Source organism: Epithele typhae (assembly GCF_022376455.1).
Source record: "Epithele typhae strain CBS 203.58 chromosome Unknown BXZ73scaffold_111, whole genome shotgun sequence".
Lineage (NCBI taxonomy): Eukaryota > Fungi > Basidiomycota > Agaricomycetes > Polyporales > Epitheliaceae > Epithele > Epithele typhae.
Window position 1 is genome coordinate 1 of NW_025954302.1, and position 16,741 is coordinate 16,741.

General features: G+C 61.2%; 5 protein-coding genes across 5 annotated transcripts; 3 read left to right on the plus strand and 2 right to left on the minus strand.

Annotated features, from left to right (window-relative positions):
* Window positions 1-381: 381 nt before the first annotated feature.
* Window positions 382-3,191, plus strand: BXZ73DRAFT_82327 (uncharacterized protein; the record flags this gene model as incomplete). The annotated part of the gene is made up of 7 exons (XM_048023682.1): window positions 382-583; window positions 643-1,243; window positions 1,276-1,478; window positions 1,538-1,994; window positions 2,176-2,378; window positions 2,438-3,038; window positions 3,071-3,191. The coding sequence occupies 7 exons, from the start codon at window positions 382-384 to the stop codon at window positions 3,189-3,191; spliced, it is 2,388 nt and encodes a 795-aa protein (XP_047871835.1).
* A 279-nt stretch (window positions 3,192-3,470) lies between these two features.
* On the minus strand, window positions 3,471-4,301 carry BXZ73DRAFT_107443 (polymerase III polypeptide H; the record flags this gene model as incomplete). Its single annotated transcript, XM_048016898.1, has 5 exons — window positions 3,471-3,509; window positions 3,573-3,801; window positions 3,859-3,922; window positions 3,973-4,018; window positions 4,143-4,301. The coding sequence occupies 5 exons, from the start codon at window positions 4,299-4,301 to the stop codon at window positions 3,471-3,473; spliced, it is 537 nt and encodes a 178-aa protein (XP_047871836.1).
* A 2,148-nt stretch (window positions 4,302-6,449) lies between these two features.
* BXZ73DRAFT_107444 (uncharacterized protein) lies at window positions 6,450-8,276 on the plus strand (the record flags this gene model as incomplete). The annotated part of the gene is made up of 4 exons (XM_048016899.1): window positions 6,450-6,511; window positions 6,573-6,692; window positions 7,250-7,257; window positions 8,032-8,276. The coding sequence occupies 4 exons, from the start codon at window positions 6,450-6,452 to the stop codon at window positions 8,274-8,276; spliced, it is 435 nt and encodes a 144-aa protein (XP_047871837.1).
* A 4,985-nt stretch (window positions 8,277-13,261) lies between these two features.
* Window positions 13,262-13,981, minus strand: BXZ73DRAFT_107446 (uncharacterized protein; the record flags this gene model as incomplete). The annotated part of the gene is made up of 3 exons (XM_048016900.1): window positions 13,262-13,475; window positions 13,606-13,819; window positions 13,957-13,981. 3 exons carry the CDS (start codon window positions 13,979-13,981, stop codon window positions 13,262-13,264), a joined length of 453 nt encoding a protein of 150 aa, XP_047871838.1.
* Window positions 13,982-15,348: 1,367 nt separating this feature from the next.
* Window positions 15,349-16,105, plus strand: BXZ73DRAFT_15986 (uncharacterized protein; the record flags this gene model as incomplete). The annotated part of the gene is made up of 2 exons (XM_048017525.1): window positions 15,349-15,468; window positions 15,521-16,105. Coding segments are annotated over 2 exons (705 nt in total), but the record flags the coding sequence as incomplete, so codon positions are not given.
* Between the last annotated feature and the right edge of the window lie 636 nt (window positions 16,106-16,741).

Consider the following 16,741-nt stretch of genomic DNA (forward strand, 5'->3'; position numbering starts at 1 on the left):
GACCCTCTACCAGAGGTATACCGACGACGGAAGTGGCTGGTGGTACAGATTGCGGGCCTTCCGCGACTTTTCATCCTCGTTGAGGTTTCCAGAGCCCAACAAGGCTGTATGGAAAGGCGACGAAGAGGCCATTGTCTCACGAAGCGCAACCGATCTCGACGCCCAGACGGTCCACTGGGCGTTGGTCAGCTCTCAAAACACCAGCATGGTGCACACGGCCATGATATGCCTATCCAAAGACCCACAGGTTGCAAAGTCGTATCGGAAATGGACCTTCGGACGCCTCTCGGACCTCCACGGGTCTTGGATCCACTGGCCAGAGTTTATGGTGAAGATGTTTATGGTCCCCTCTTGCACGCGTCCGGTGGATTTTCCGTCAGCATGCTAGAAGGTGGGGGAGACGAGGACACCAGCCCTCCGAGTACGCCCGCTTTATCTGAGTATAACAAGACCCCACCGGCCCGACTGCTGTACAGCCTCTTGCACAGAACGGCTGTGCCCGCGATCACAGACTCAGAATGGGACAGCATGCGGAAAGACTACGCGTTCCTGAATATCCGTGACGCCGGAACGTTGCAACTCGGTGCGTCAGCGACTTCACCTTCCACCCTGTCCAAGTCAGAGCGCTCACCGTGACCGCAGCTGCCTTCGCGGCAGCTCACCGGATGCAAATGCACGTCAGCGACCGTCGCCTCCGACGCGCAGACCCGCCTTCTCAAGAGGTCCTCATGGGCGAGTTCAGGTTCATGCGGAACCATATCGGCCCCATCTGGGAACTCGTCGAGGACTCGGCGCCCGGGATCCGCGAGTGCGACGGCATCGCTGCGATCCAGCCGTTCGTCACGCACGCGTTCTCCTCCTTCGAAACGCTCCTCAACACGATTGACTGGTACCTGCCTGTATCACCGGACAACGCCTGCTGCTGCCAGTTCGGTGCTATCCTGTACGACATACTCGGATTCCACTCCCATTCCTCAGACGGCATCCGCTATCTGGTCACACCGTCGCTTGTTGCAGCGCTCGAGCGCGTGTTCATGCAGCTCGTTGGAACGGAGGACTGGCGTCAAATGGAGCCGGAGAATGTAAATGTGGACCCGTGCAAATATCGCCTCCTCGATCTCACGTCGAAGGTCCCGCCGTGCCGGGCCCCTCCACCGGACGTGTCGTCTGCTGCTGCAGATCCTCACTCGGAGAAACAGAACGACCAAGCTGCGGAACCCGAGCTCGTATCCGTCCTTCATTTGTGCGATTCTCGACGCTGACCCCGTCTCACAGCCCTGCGGATTCCCCCGTGCCAGAGGTGGACGCCGCTGCCACTCCACACGAAATGTCCACGGCGCCCGACGCAGCGACCGGGACCCGACTGCTCGTCAGTATGCTAAGAACGGTCGAACCTGCGGGCGCAGAGTCAGAATGGGACAAACTGTGGGAAAACGACGCGTTCCAGAAGATCAGTGATGCCCGAACGTTGCGCCTCGGTGCGTCTGCGACTCCACCTTCGACGCCGTTGAAGTCAAAGCGCTCACCGTAACCGCAGCTGCCTTCGCAGTAGCTTACCGGATGCAAACGCTCGTCAGTGACCGTGGCCTCCGACGCGCAGACCCGCCTTCTGAAGACGTCCTCACCTGGGAGTTCAAGTTCATGCGGAATCATATCGGCCCCATCTGGGAACTCGTCGAGGACTCGGCGCCCAGGATCCGCGAGTGCGACGGCATCGCTGCGATCCAGCCGTTCGTAGCGCACGCGTTCTCCTCCTTCGAAACACTCCTCAACACGAAAGCTGACTCGTCGTTGCCTGTATCACCGGACAACGCCTGCTCCCACTTCTGCTGTATCCTGGACAGTATACTCGAATTCAACTCTCATCCCTCAGACGGCATCCGTCGTCTCGTCACACCGTCGCTCGTTGCAGCGCTCGAGCACGCGTTCACACAGCTCGTTGGAACGGACGACTGGAGTCGAGTGGAGGCTCATGGTTTCACGCCTGTGCGCAGGTGCCAAGATCTCCTCCTCGATCTCAGGTCGAAGGTCCCGCCGTGCCCTCCGCCCGATGCGCTGCCTTCCACTAGAGATTCTCAATCAGGGGAACACAGCGACCAAGCTCCGAAAAACGAGTTGGTATCCATCCTTGCCATTTGTGGGACTCCCGACGCTGACCACTGCGTCTTCGCACAGCCCTGTGGATTTCCTCGCGGCAGTGGACGCGGCTACCAAGGCTCCACACAAAACGTCCACGGCGCCCGACACAGATACCAGGACCCAAATACTCATCAGCCTTCAAAGAACTGCTGAACCCGCAAACACAGACTCAGAATGGGACAACCTGTGGATACGCGGCGCATTCCAGAAGATCAGTGACGCCGGAACGTTGCGACTCGGTGCGTCTGCGACTTCATCTTCAACCCCGTCGAGCTCAGGGCACTCACCGTAACCACAGCTGCCTTCGCGGCAGTTCACCGGATGCAAACGCTCGTCAGCGACCGTGGCCTCCGACGCGCAAACCTGTCTTCTCAAGACGTCCTCACCTGGGAGTTCAAGTTCATGCGGAATCATATCCGCCCCATCTGGGAACTCGTCGAGGACTCGGTGCCCAGGATCCGCGAGTGCGACGGCATCGCTGCGATCCAGCCGTTCGTCGCACACGCGTTCTCCTCCTTCGAAACGCTCCTCAACACAATTGAAGGCTGGTCGCTGCCTGTATCACCGGACGACGCCTGCAGCTGGTTCGCGTTTATTCTGGAAGACATGCTCCAATTCCACTCCCATTCCTCGGACGCCATCCGCCGTCTGGTCACACCGTCGCTTGTTGCAGCGCTCGAGCGCGTGTTCATACAGCTCGTTGGAACGGAGGACTGGTGTCACATGAACCCGGGGCGTTTCTGGGTGGACATGTGCAAATATCGTCTCCTCGATCTCACGTTCAAGGTCCCGCCGTGCCGGGCCCCTCCACCGGACGCGTCGTCTTCCGCCGCAGGTCCTCAATCGGAGAAAAAGAAAGACCAAGCTACGAAACCCGAGCTCGTATCCGTCCTTCATTCGTGCGATTCCCGACGCTGACCCCGTCTCACAGCCCTGCGGATTCCCCCGTGGAGGCGGACGCCGCTGCTACTCCACACGAAATGTCCGTGGCGCCCGACGCAGTTCCAGCCACTTCGCCGGCCGCACCCACGGATATACCGCGCGCACCTTAGATTTCGTCGTGCGCGTCTTCAAGCGATGGTGTTGCGTGTGCAGGGCTACGGGAGGACGTGGGGTGACTGGTCCTGAGCTTCATTCTTTCGTGTATGTCTATATGGTGAGAACAGAGCACAGATTCTACGGAATAGCTTGTGATGGCAATCAGACGCGCAATTTCATCCTCCAGCTCCGCTTCCTCTCGAGTTAGAAATGCTGGTCCTGGTTGAAGTAAACGAGGTTACAATACGTCATAGAAGGATACGAGCAAACAAGAAGGACGCGGTCCGGTCTGATTACATGTCGACCATCGTCCGTTGTTTCGATGTCGGGCACTGGAACCAGAGCAAGACATAAGCAGTTTTTCACTGACAGCGGGAGGCAGGGAAGGCACTCACGGTGATGGTATACGGGGAACGGCGCATCTCACGAGCCCGTTGAACGCCCTCACGCGTATTCGGCGGACCAAGCTCATCGTCATGGAACCCGTCTGCCTCGACGCGCATCCGGAGGACATCGCCGGCGTTGATGCATATCCGGTCCGTCAGGGGCAACTCGAGGAGCTCGTGGGACAAGCAAGTTGCTTCCGATCCTGGAAGCCGGAAATGTGCTCGCTCTTCTGGGTCGCTGGGGGCGGACGGAGATAGGTGTCGGGGAAGACATGCTAGATAGGGGGGCACTTACAAGGCGCAGGGGTCCGGCAGGTAAACAAGGGGGACGTAGATGTCGCCAAAGAATCCGACAGTTACTGGGCGCGAGTGAGCTTCGGGGCGCGAGAACGAGGCCGAAGAGACGTACGTTGGACACCGTCCTCATCCGAGGACTTGACCTTGGCGAGAATGACCTCGGATCCGGAGGGACGGAAGACGCAGAGAATCGGTAGTCATACCTCCACCTAGTGTGAGACAGACTCACCGATCTTTGTACCACAGACATCCATCTCCGTGCCGCACCTTGCCCTGCCGTACCTCCGCTCGGAGGTCGAAGATGCGTGTGCACGGGCCGACGGCGTGCAAGACGCGTCTCGCGTGGACCTCGTTGAGCGCATTGGTGATGGCTTGTTCTGGAGGTAGACGAACTGTGCCAGATGTGCAGCTACTGTGTCCTGTCGGCTTCACGTTAGGCATGGTTGGTCGCGAAGGAAGACGGGCGGACCTTGAGCTTGATCACGGAGAGCCGGAACGCAGAGGGCAGGACTCGGCGTTCTTCTCGACGCCCAGACGCTTGCTGAGAGAGCGCGAGGCGGTCGAGAGGGCGGGGAAGGCGCGAACTCGCTCGACGCGGAGTCGTCCTCCTCGCGTGCATGACGCAATCGAGCGCCTGCGGTGACGCCTCTCCCGCCCAGCGCCCGGAGCTTGCTGACCAGCCTTGGACGAGTCGAAGCAGGGCCCACCACGGTCGACACAACGCCTCAAGGCCTCATCTACGGCGCACCTGCGCACATCAACGCGTCAATACTTCACCAAACACCCTCGCCTCCAAGCAGTCCAGTCCCAGGGCATACCGCGGTCGAGACAACCCACCATCCCCAGCGTCCCGACGCCTGTCGACCTGTCGACCATCCACCATCGACGCTCCGCTCCTGCATGCCTCTTTGGCTGTCACGTCCGTGAGTGTCCGCCCTTCGCCCTCCGCCCTTCGCTGTGCTCTGTCAGCAAACGTGCACAGATCGGCCGTTCGACGCCAGTCCCCACACCCTCGACGCACTCCCCGCCGCCAGACATCATCCAAGAACCCGTCAGCGAGCGTGTGCAAACAAATCAGACGCGTGCCGCTATTCCCAATGCCCGTCATTGTCACCTGGCCCGGAGCGGGATGCAGACCAGAGCGTGCTTGCGGCCGACCACTCGTACGTGCTCACCTACCTTCTCATCCTCCAAGCCGTTCTCCCACCCAAGACTTTCCCCTTCCACTCTCCCACCGTCCGCAGCCCTTTGTTCTACCGCGTCGGTGCCCTGCCGACATCCGTCCTCCGTGCTACCCTTCCATCAGCCGCGTTCGCACAAAAACGTGCCAGACGCGTCGCCGTTCAATCATCCGTACCTTGGCCTCACCTATCCCTGAGCGCGCCAGGCTTCCCGGTCTTAGTTGAATGTGACCCTGCCCGAGGTAGGTGCCCAACGTACCTCCCCCAAGATCCCACGCTCACATTCTGTGCAAGCGGAGAATGTGCGACATACGCTCGTGCGTGAGAGGGACCATTCGTTTCTCAGAACGCGACGCACAACACATGGACCGCCTTACCGATCGGACGCCTACCGTTCCATTACAGCTCCAACTCGCTCGCGTATGCAGGGTACGTGCACCTGGCCTGCCCACAGTCGGTGCCAGCGCACTCAGTCTCACTCAGGCCTTCGACTGGACGCTCCCTGCGCTCACGAGTCACGACCACGCATCCGCACGGTGCCGAGACTTCCTCACAGGGCCTCTTGTCCGACAACGCCAGCTTTCACATACACCTGCTTCAGCTCATCGTGACGGTCACTGATACGATGTATCACGTCAGGCTCTTCGACTCGATAGCCAAAGCCACACGACGTCGCACGCCGCCCGCTCGAGCCTCCCGTCAAATTACAGCTTGAGCGAAAGCTCCCGGATGCCCTCCAGGCAACCCTCCTCCTCTTCAAACGCCTTCCGGAGCGCCGCCCCCGTCGCGCACCGTTCCCTGTCCACCACGAGCTCCAGCACCGCCAGCGATATGTCCGCGAGGGGTGCCGCAGCCGCATGCGGACCTCCTCCACGTGGTGCGGGCCCGGCACACGCAGTACGAGCCGGCGCGTGTGCGTGCGCAGGCCGATCTGGCACGCGTCGTCGAGCGACCCGCGGATCTCGTCTAGCGCCGTCCACGCCGCGAGAGCCTCGGCGTGCTGAGCAGCAGGCACCTGGCGACGCAGCCCCCGATGACCCGCCCGGAACAACGTCACGCGTTTTCGTGTGCTCCACAGGGGCATTCGCACTCGCCGCGGACCGCGGCTCACGCACACGGCCGCCCGCAAGACCACGCACACTCACGGCCTACGTCTGTGGGATCGGCAGTTTCGTTGGGGTACGGGAACCAGTCAGGGTCGTTCGCGGCCCCACCCGCCCCGTCCGTGGATTGCTACACGTCGCACCACCAAACCCACGCTCACGCCAGCACGGACGGGAGCCCGTCGCCCGAGGCGCAGCGTTACCTGGAGCTGCACTAGACCCAGCCAACGCGGGAGACGCTGCCGCCGCTGGCCAGTACATGCAGCCGTCAGAGGTGCTCGCACCGCACGGGCATCGGTTGGTGCATGTGGCGCGCGAGGTCTGGCGGCGGAGACGCGGCATTTGCATCCGTGCTTGTTCACGCCCTGTGAGTGCTCGCCATTGTCATGACGAAAACTGCCGTCCACTGACCCTGCTCACTCACGCAGGAACATTCTCGCCTGCGCGTACGTTGACCTCGCCGGCTTCGCACAAACCACGTCCGCCGGCCGAGATGCCATTTGCTTCGACTGGCTTATCCAGACAACTTCGAATGTCACCGCGGCGAGGTAGGCGTCCAACCCCCTCGACTGGACTTTGTCGCCCGCGTCGCCGATCGTCGCGCTCCCTGGTACAATCATCTTCGTTCTCGTCCATACCAAGAACGCGCGCGGTCTATCGCCCGTCGGCTGACCATCTACATTACGACACATGGTGTCTCGTTCGACACCTTCCGCATATAGGTACTATACAGTACCTCGGCATTCTCCGTCGCTGCATCCGGGTCCTAAAGGCCTAACGCTCGGCCGCAGTCCCTCGTCCCTCAGTTGTTCTGTCTGCCCGGCCGCGGCCGCGGCAGACTGAGGTATGTATATCTACACAGTACTGAGTTCAGATAATTATATGCTGTATCTAGATCCTCGCTGCACCCCTGCGCGCCCTCGGCTGGGTTGGTGTCCGTGAACGTATTCTAAAGGCGCACGGGCTCGAGGGGCGTCGTGGGCAGCGGGTCAGACCTGCACCACGGGCATTGAGTGTGCCATGAGCCCGGCTTTGGCGTGGTCAACAGTGCGTGCGCTGGATCATCTCTGCAGGCCCGTACAACCTCGCTGACGCTTCCCTGCAGGTGCCATGGTGAGCACGGTACCCACGAACTCGGAAACTACTGTGTAGCGCGGATGACCGGCCCAATGGATTGTACCACCCGCGCCTCGCTCGTTCGACTCAAGGACCATTCCTCGTCTGTCGCTCAACGCGCCGTGGCGGCCACACAATTGATGGTACCGGCTGCGCCTCGATATTCGACTAGAACACCCGGCGCGCCACGGCCATGTGGGCAATTATCAAGTTCGACTTCAACGCCGGATGCCATTTCTGATCATTCAACGTAAGGCCGGTCCCTTGCGTCTGCCTACGTGCACAGTGAGTGGTTCGCACAGGAGTTCGCATGGGCCCGCTAACACCACAGCACATGTCCTTTGCCCCCACACGACTCGTATCCGAGCCGCCCACCATGCACGGTGCCACTCAACGCCACAGCGGAGGCGTTGCATTACGGTGTCTGGAGTCCCCCTGACACAATATATTTCTTTACTGAAATTGTGCAGTGCGATCGGGTACGAGTGCGGCTGGAGGAAACGCCACCACTGCCTGCGGAAAACGGTTGCACTAGTCAGACGTGCACGCGCGAGGGCGTCGTCTCAAAGACTCCTGGTACCAGGGTCTTGCGAATGAGGTGCAGTACTTCAACCTCGGGCTGCCGTGCGAACGCTCGACCCTGCCATTAGATACACATGACAAACGACGCGGGTCCGGGGACATCTGCGCAAGAAGACCAAGCCGGAATTGGGTGAGCAACATTCTCTTCATGCCCGCACTCGGCACGCACCGACGGTACGCACCTCGCAGCACACCTCACCGGCGACCCGACGACCGAGATACGCTGGACTTTGGAGCGGCTCGCGAAGCACTGCACCCTCGTCGAGCACCGGCTGCGCATCGTCGGCCTGCCGCACGGTACCAAGTTCGGCAGCCCGAGCGGCAATGCGACGAGCTTGGACGAGCTCGTCGGCCTCCACCGGCTGTGGGACCGCGGCGACCTGCGCTTCGAGCGCGTGAGTGTCGAGGAGGCGGAGGCCGCGAGGGCGAACTGAAAATTCGCGGCGCCGACGCCGTTTGTTGTGGCGCGGGTGTCGCGGTCGGACGAGGGAGAGCGGCGGGACCCAGGTGTACGGTCGTCGAGTTTGGGATGTGGCAGTGGTGGACATCTTGTATGGTGACCAAGTCGCAGCGCGAGATCACGTCGGAGGACGATGAGGAGGTGGGGCGCCCGTTGTGGAGGGATGCGTCGAGCGTCCGTATATAGGGTGACGAGGATCATTGGTCGCCGCCGTAGTCCCGGCGTGTTACCGCTACGTAGCAGAAGGTTGGAACTGAGATTGCACAGCTAATCGTCACTAACGTGAGATTAAGTTTGAACGAGAAGGTGGATTGCGTACCTGGAGAAGGCCTGCGCCATGAACGCGTTGGTGCCTGCACCATCGGAGCTTTGAGACCGCCCTGGAGGGTAATATTGGCTAGCCGCGGCTGGTGTTGCCCACCGGGAGCTGTCACTGTGCATAAAAGGCGTCGGATGCCGCTCTCCCGCTGTCGTCCGCTCCTCCTCCGCCGCTGCCTTCACCGGCCCTCCTCTCGGAGAATCCGAGGCACTAGGGTGCGTGTTGATCCTGTCCACGAGTCGCACTAATCAGTAATCAACAATTATTGTCCCCGCCAGAACGAGGCGTAATCCACCCACCTGCACTGGCACGCGGATACTGGTACGTTTTATGATATGCTTTTCGTTCTCTGACGATCCTACAGTGCGATTGACAATGGCAACGCATCCGTGGTCACGCTTGCCGCCAGAGCGTCGTGGTTGCTCGTGTTCCGCTGGAAAGTGCGTGTTTGATTTTGTCTTGGAGTTGCTTCTGCGGATATCAACATCAATTCAGTCCATCGCGCTAGGAGAAAACAAAGTCTGCGGACCAGAATAATGCATCACGCGTGGCGATACGAGAGGTACGTACGGCTATGGTGCGCGCGTGCGCCCCGAGTGAGAGTCTCCGAAGCCGCGTCGATCTGCGTGAGGGATAGGTCTGGGAGAAGCTGTCGCCGCCCAACGGGCACCCTTGCGTGCATGTGTCGCGCAAACATCGGAGTGGACAAGTGGCGGATGGACTGCGATGAGTTGCATAGTCAGTGTACGTTTGCATAACGCTTACCTCCGGTCAGGACAATCCTTGTCGGGGGAGGACGCCCTCCCGCGGAAGATTTTCGTCGGAAAGCGAGGCTTCAGGTCACCTGCTCGCGCTCCATGATGTATCCTGGGATAGGATGCCCCTCGAGTAGCGCGAGCTCGCGTTCCAGGCCAAGGACGCCGCCTCGGCCTGCTTCTCCGGCCCGCTCGACTCGCCCGCGTGCCGTGCCGCGCCGCGCCACGCCGCGCACGACGCACTCGTCGTGGCCGCCTCGTCCTGCTCTTCCCGCGGAGCTGAAACTCGGCGCGACCATTGTCGTATGGTACGTGCTTCACAACCGTGACCCTGATGCGGGCTAACGAGCGCTCTGCGACGATACGACGTTCAGTGACACAAAAGGATGAGCGGGCTTACCGGCTGCTGATACTGCGGCAAAGAGACGTGCATGTGGTTCAGGAGGGTGCTTCCGTGCGGCGCGCGCGCGAAGAGAGGGATAGCGGGCATACTTGTGACCAGTTGTAAACACGAATGAAAACGGTTAGACGCCAGACCAACGCGGCCCCAACTGTCGAGCTCGAGCGCTCTCTCTCGTCTCTCCGCGCGTCCACTACTAAGCACGCTCTCTCTCTCTCTCTCCCCTTATCCGTACCCCCGTCCAGTGTCAACCAAGCACTCTGCTTGTTCAAAATTTGCGTCGGTGCTCGCCTGGTCGCCGCTTCGTCCAAATCCGTCCCCTGCGCTAAGAATGGTGCGTTGAGTCGTGTCACGGTGACGTCATCGTCGCCCCTCCCGCTGCTCGCCTCTCGCTGATCTCGTCCAGGATAGGTACCCACCCACCCACGATGGAGCAGATAGCGCCTCGAGACATGCAGGCGGCGTCCCGGCTCGTGTCCCAGACATCATATACATCCCCTGCAACACCGCTACCTCTTCGAGGCACAGCACACTACCGGTTCTGGCGCAAGCCCCACTGTCTCAATGACGTCGTGTTCGACAATGCCTCGCGGGCCATCAGTGCGTCTGCGCCTGCCCGGCTGACTGACGGGGCCGCCCGCAGGCGGCACGCTCGATCGAGTGGGACGGGGACCACTCCGCCCAGGCGGCGGTAAATGTCGTGGACTTCTCAATGAATGGGAGATTCGCGAGTATTCGATCTCGCTGCGCCGCACTGCACCGCTCGCTGACGACGCCCTCTAGATCAGCTCTGACGATCTGAGTATGCAGGCCTCGTCTCTGGCGGAGACTTGCTCGAGGGTATCACCAACACGGACTGCGGGCTGCGTGCGCCTCCGCCTCAGTTTTGCCTTGGTATATGCGCTCCCTGTCATCGCAGAGGGGCTGAGACGCAGCGGATCACGCGCCCTTTCCGTACGCACCTCTCTCCCCACCGCCTCACCGCGACCTGAAGCTCGAGAACATTGTCCTGAAGGACCAGTACCCGCCGACTGGAGGCTGGCGAAGACGATGGGTTCTCAGACGATCCTCAAGGTGAGCATTTATCGCGATCCAAGGATGCTCGTCGCTAACACGCGTCCAGACGTTCTGCGGAACCTCGCGCTGGAAGTGGCCGTTTACGACACGTTCCCCACACAGGAAGGGTACTCGAATGTGGTCAACAGCTGGCCGTGATAGTCTTTGCCGTGTGCGTCCGTCCGAGCGCCGCGATCGACCCAACGCCGGCCGCGCGCTGGTCAGTCCCTATCCTCAGGCTCACGCAGGGCACCCCGTTCGACGCAGACCTACCGAGCACACCATCATCATTACCCGCCAGGTGCAGTGGATGCTTCTGTACGAGTGGGACGCCAGCGAGCAGGGTGCGTGTCCGCTCTCTCTTCCTCGCCACGCGGGCTGACCTGGGCTCCGCTCACATAGCCCATCCGCGCGCTCCTCGCGTCTTCCTCGAGCGAGCGTATGTCGCTCGTGCTGAACCAACCTTGGCTCGCGACCTATGCGGAGCTCGAAAGCGCGCCCCAGCCGCTCCCCGCGACCCCGCCCGTGCTCCACACCGCGTCGCTCCAGGCCCTCCCCTCCGCCCCCTCCATCGCGGACGGCGCGCGCGCCGCGGAGCCCGCACACACCTCGCCGCCCGCTGCCTGGCTGATGGGCATACGAAGGCTACCCGGGACGGCGTCGCTTCTCCGCATGGACGGCAAGCAGGCCGCGTCGACGCGCTCCGCGGCGGGCTACCGCACGTCCCTGGACGACCCGAGCCCCACCCTCGCCGCGCACCCATCGTCGCCCGAGCGCGCAGTGACCCCGGTGCGCGACGCCCACGCCGACGACGGGGTCAAGGACGGCCACGCGCTGTCGAGCGCGCGGTCCGCCGCGAGCGAGGGGAGCCGGCGCGGCAGGCTCCAGCGGCGGTTGGAGGTGCTGTCGCGGGCGCGGCGGGCGGGAGAGGAGTTCCCGGGGCCGTCGCAGGACATGCGTGGGCGGGTGGTGGAGGTTCTGGGCGGGGGCCGGTGGAGGAGCCCGAGCCTCACGCGATGAAGGAGGCTACCCCAGCGCGAGAAAACGGAACGCTCACAAACGACACACCCGTCGGGAAGGCGGCGGCGTCGCCGATGCTCAAAGCGGCGAAGCGCAAGTCACTGCCTGAGGAGAGTGACGATGAAGGAGATGGAGGAGCGGCGTCGCTGCTGCCGCAGACGCAGACGCGGGAGTAGGAGGACTCTGAAGGGGGGTCACCGCATGTGGCGAAGCGGTTGGGGACGGAGCTGTCGATATCTGTCGCGTAGGTGGAGGGCATGGAGTAGTCGCATCGGCGACGCCAAAAAGTGCTGTATGTGCACATTGTTGTCGTGCTTTCGTGCAGATGCTTTCGGTGTTCCGTCTTGTCATGTGCGGACGTTCTCCCAGATGCTCGCGGGAGTACAATATTTGGACGTGCTTCAGCCTTCGTCAGAAGCGATGCACGGACTAGTCCCAGTGTTTGTTCTGAAGGCCGACGCGTGCGCAGAAGAAGAGGGTGGAGCGAACGAGGATCATACATGGCCTGTACTCCGTGGGCACCACCACGGGTACGGGTGCGGGTCATCCGACCCGTGCACACAAAAGGTGGACTCTCGGTAACACGTGGAGGTTCGTGCGCTCAACACTATGACATTACACAGTACTACTGTACAGCACCGCATGTATATATGCACCGCCGACTTGCACGGCCGCGAGCTATCTTGTGCCAACTACAAACTCCGACGAGTCTACGCCCCACTCCTCCCGACGCGGAGGCCAGCAGGCCAGTCCGCGACCGTGTCGGTACCGGGGACCGCCCGGCGCGCACGAGCAGCGGCACGGCACATGGCTGCACCGCGCGTTCGCTATCGTCGTGGTGCATTCCGTCTACGCTGCGCTCTGGTGCCCCAAGCTGGAGGTGGACCAGAGCGGGGTCTGTCAAGGTTGCGGGCCTCACGTCGACGTCGACGCTCGTGTCCATACCCGGCACACGCTCGGAGGCTGTCGGGAGAAAGAGATCGCACGGCGTCAGTGACCGCAGGGCGAGAAAATGGAGCATGCGGACTTGCAGTTCGTAGCGCTCCACCCACCCGCTTCATCGCCCCAGAACCTCGCGGCAGGGCGTGCCTGCTGGCGTTTGTTACACGCGCGGCGAGGTGTGCCGCCCCCGTCGCTGAGGACCGTCCACCGGCGTGCGGGACGCTAGACGCGTATCGGAATCGAAGTCGACGAGCATCGGAGCGAGTGAAGGTGACGAGCGACGGGATTTGTCGAGGAGGACGAAGCGATCGCGCGCGCAGGTCCACGTACATCAGCCCAACGCCCGCCACCTCCGTGTGGTCGAGTACGCCCTCGACGAGCAGCGTGAACGTCTCTTGCCAGCTGTATAGCCTGTCCGCCGACTGTGAGGGGAGTTCGAGGCAGTCCATCTGGATTGTGGCGAGCATTCACCTGAGATACTGCCAATCCAGACGGAGGTCGAGCATCACGAGCTGACGTGGAGAGAACTTGCCGGAGATGCGCGCGAGGGTGAGCCGCACGCCTTTGGGGTGTGCAAGGGGCAGATAGAGGTAGGGAGCGATGGTCCGACCAGAGGTGTCGAAGTCTTGAGAAGCTTGTGTCATACGCTCGTGAGGGAGTTCGGCGAATGGCTTGTGGTCGCTGCGGTCACCATTCAAGGTGCAGCTTTCAGCAGGCAAGAGATGCCGTTGCTGGTGTGTAGGGCGTAAGATGTCGCGAGGGTGGTCTCTGGGTGAGTACAGCAACGTCTGCTAAAGGTCTCAGAACTCACTCGAAACCGCCAAGGTGCTTGCGCTCGACCTCCGCGATGACCACCGATTCCCTGAGAACCTTGCCGACGATGTTGGTGGGGACGTGGTGCTGCGCGCCGGCGAGTTGAACGAGCGCGCAGAGGGCGGCGAGGTCGGGTTCGCATGGACGAGCGGAACGCGCGCGAGAGGAGAACGGCGAGGCAAAGGAGGGCAAGGCGGAGGGTGGGGACAAGACTGGCAGCGGGGTGATGGGGACGCCATGCCGAGTAGGACGTGCCTGCGCGAGCGAACAGGGCCCGCACAAGAGCGGAGGAGAGCAAGGTGGACGGGGGTCAAGCAGAGGTGGAGAGCACAAGACGGGGTGTACGCACCGAGCCAGGGGTCGCCGTAATTCATCGCGACCCCAACATGATCTCATCTTCGAGTGGAGGACGCCCGGGTGCACGCCCCCCACACGCCGCAGGTGTCCTGCAGGGAGGCAGGCCAGGCGGGCGAAGCAGGAGGGGAGTGCGGCACCGGGCACCGGGCACCCGCTATTGGGTGCTCGGCCGAGACGAGGCGCGCGGCGGAGGGCGCGAAGCGGGGGAGGCGGATGGGCGAGCTTAAGGATGTCCTCGCATGTTGTGCATGTCGTGGGCGCCGCCAGGAGGGTGGGTGAAGGAGATGGCTGGCACCAAGTGCCGCCGGACGCCTAAACGGGGTGCGAAGCGTGAAACGAGAGAGAGAGAGAAGGAGAGGAAAATGGTGCGCAGGTGCCGCTCGCATTCCCCCTTGCCGCCCAATTCCATGCACATCTCCCTGGCGCTTATCTCTGGCGCTGCAGGTTGTGCTCGCGAGCATCGTGTGGGTGACCGAGGGGTAGAACTCTGCGGCGTCGAACGCGAAGACGGACGTGCCAGGCCATCCCGCACGCCAACGTTTGGCGAGTGTGGTGCACGAGCATGAGCCCAACGTCGACCGTAGCCCTCTCCTTCGTCCGACCGCGGAACTGCCAGGCGGAGTTTGCGCGGTCAGCGCATGCGTCTACGAACATGGGTACGCTTCAGCTCACCTACCGCTCACTCCCCATCCTGCTCCCCACCCACATCCACTCCCACATCCCATCTCGTGAGATCCGGTGCTCAGGGAAAACTCCATCGCAGTCGCTTCAATATGCCGCCCTCGCCAACCGTCTCTGCCAAGGCTTCACCCCGCGCTCCGGTACGCACAGACTTGAATCACCCAATGACGCGAACGACCGGCTGATACACTCACACTCAGACCTCGGCGCATTTGTCCATTCAACAAACCTCAGACACGGCTCGTCTCCCTGACAATACACCCTCCTCCGTGACGCCGCCAGTATGCCTGTTTTTCTCTTTTCGGAGCCTAACATTGGCTCACACAGTTCGATCAGGCGAACGTGTCCCTTGACAAAGTCTGTGTCCTGCTGAAGGAGATTCTTGACGAATTCAAGAAGGTATCGTGTGATCGTTTCCACGTCCCTCTCGTATGCTCACCATTGATCAGCGCCCACAAGCGGCAGAAGAGGGCATTGGAACGGAACGGAACGTTGGTGGGATTGAACCCGTGAGTATATCGTTCACTTTCTGCCAGATACTGGAGATTCATGGGGTGCGCAGACTCGTATCGAGCCATCGCTAGCAGCAGGAGATAAAGAACTGCCGGGTGTACACGACAATGTGAAGGTACGTCCCGCATTTCACTCGGTCGCATTCAGATATGCTGAACGTCCTGAATGGTAGGTCCCACCAACATCTACTAAGAAATACGAGCAGACGGAGGTCGAGGTGGCATGGGACGAGACTAGGAAGACGGTGGAGAAGTACAGCGACGAGCTCGTCGACCAGTGGAACAAGGAGATCGACGGCCTCTTGACCTTTGTATGTTTCGGCCTTCGTGCCTCTGCAGTGACCCTCACCCACAATCACTCAGGACGGTTTGTTCTCCGCAGCTCTCACCGCGTTCAACACCATTGCATTCGCAATGCTCCAGCCTCAACCAAGCGATCAAACCAACGCGATCCTCACTCAGATCTCTGCCCAGCTCAAAAGCTTTGCGCTCAATCCCTCATTCGTCAACTCCACCGCCTTGGCGTTCGGGGACATCGTGCAGACCCCCTTTCGTCCCGACACCTGGGCCATTTGGGTGAATGCGCTCTGGTTCACCAGTCTTACTTTCAGCGTGTCGTCAGCGACGATCGGGATCATGGTGAAGCAATGGCTCAAAGAGTACAACACCGGGCTGTACGGGTTCTCTGCACCAATCACACGACGTCGCATCTACCGGCTCTCGAACCTCAATAAAGCGCACATCCCTGCTATCATCTCGCTTGTGCCACTTCTCCTTATCGTTGCCGTCATTCTGTTCTTCGCCGGCCTCCTCGTCCTCCTCTTCCACTCCAACGTCCACGTCTTCTCCGCCACTGCGGTGTTCGTTGGGATGCTCCTGCTTTTCATCATCGTCACAACCATCGTCCCCTCGATCTATCCCTCGATGTGTTACTTCTCGCCTCAATCCAGGGCCTTCCATTCTCTCTGGAGTGTCTTTCTCAGTTTCTACTCGCTCCTTTATAGGTCAATAATCCGTGCCCTCCGCTCGTTTTCTGAGACCCTCTACCAGAGCGATTGGGGCCACCTTGAACCTGCCACCGTGGGGCGCAGACGGGCCTTCAGCAACTTTTCATCCTCGTTGAGGTTTCCAGAGCCCAACGCTGTGTGGAAAGACGACGAAGAGGCCATTGTCTCACGAAGCGCACCCGATCTCGACGCACAGGCGGTCCACTGGGCGTTGATCAGCTCTCAAAACACAGGCATGGCACACACGGCTGCGATGTGCCTATCCGGTGACCCACAGGTTGCCAGATCGTATCGGGAATGGACCTTCAAACGCCTCTCGGACCGCTACGGGCCTTGGCGCCAATGGCCAGACTTTATGGTGAAGATGTTTACGATCCCCGTCTTGCACGCGTACGGCGGATTCTTTGTTGAAACGCTCAAGACTCGTGGAGGAGCCTGCAAGGACGCTAGCCCCCCGGCGAGCACACCCGCTTCATCCGAGTATATCGAGACTGGGACTCAACTGCTCTTCCTCAGTATGCAAGGAATGGCTGAACCTGCGCGCACAGACTCAGAATGGAACAAGCTGCGGCTCAAC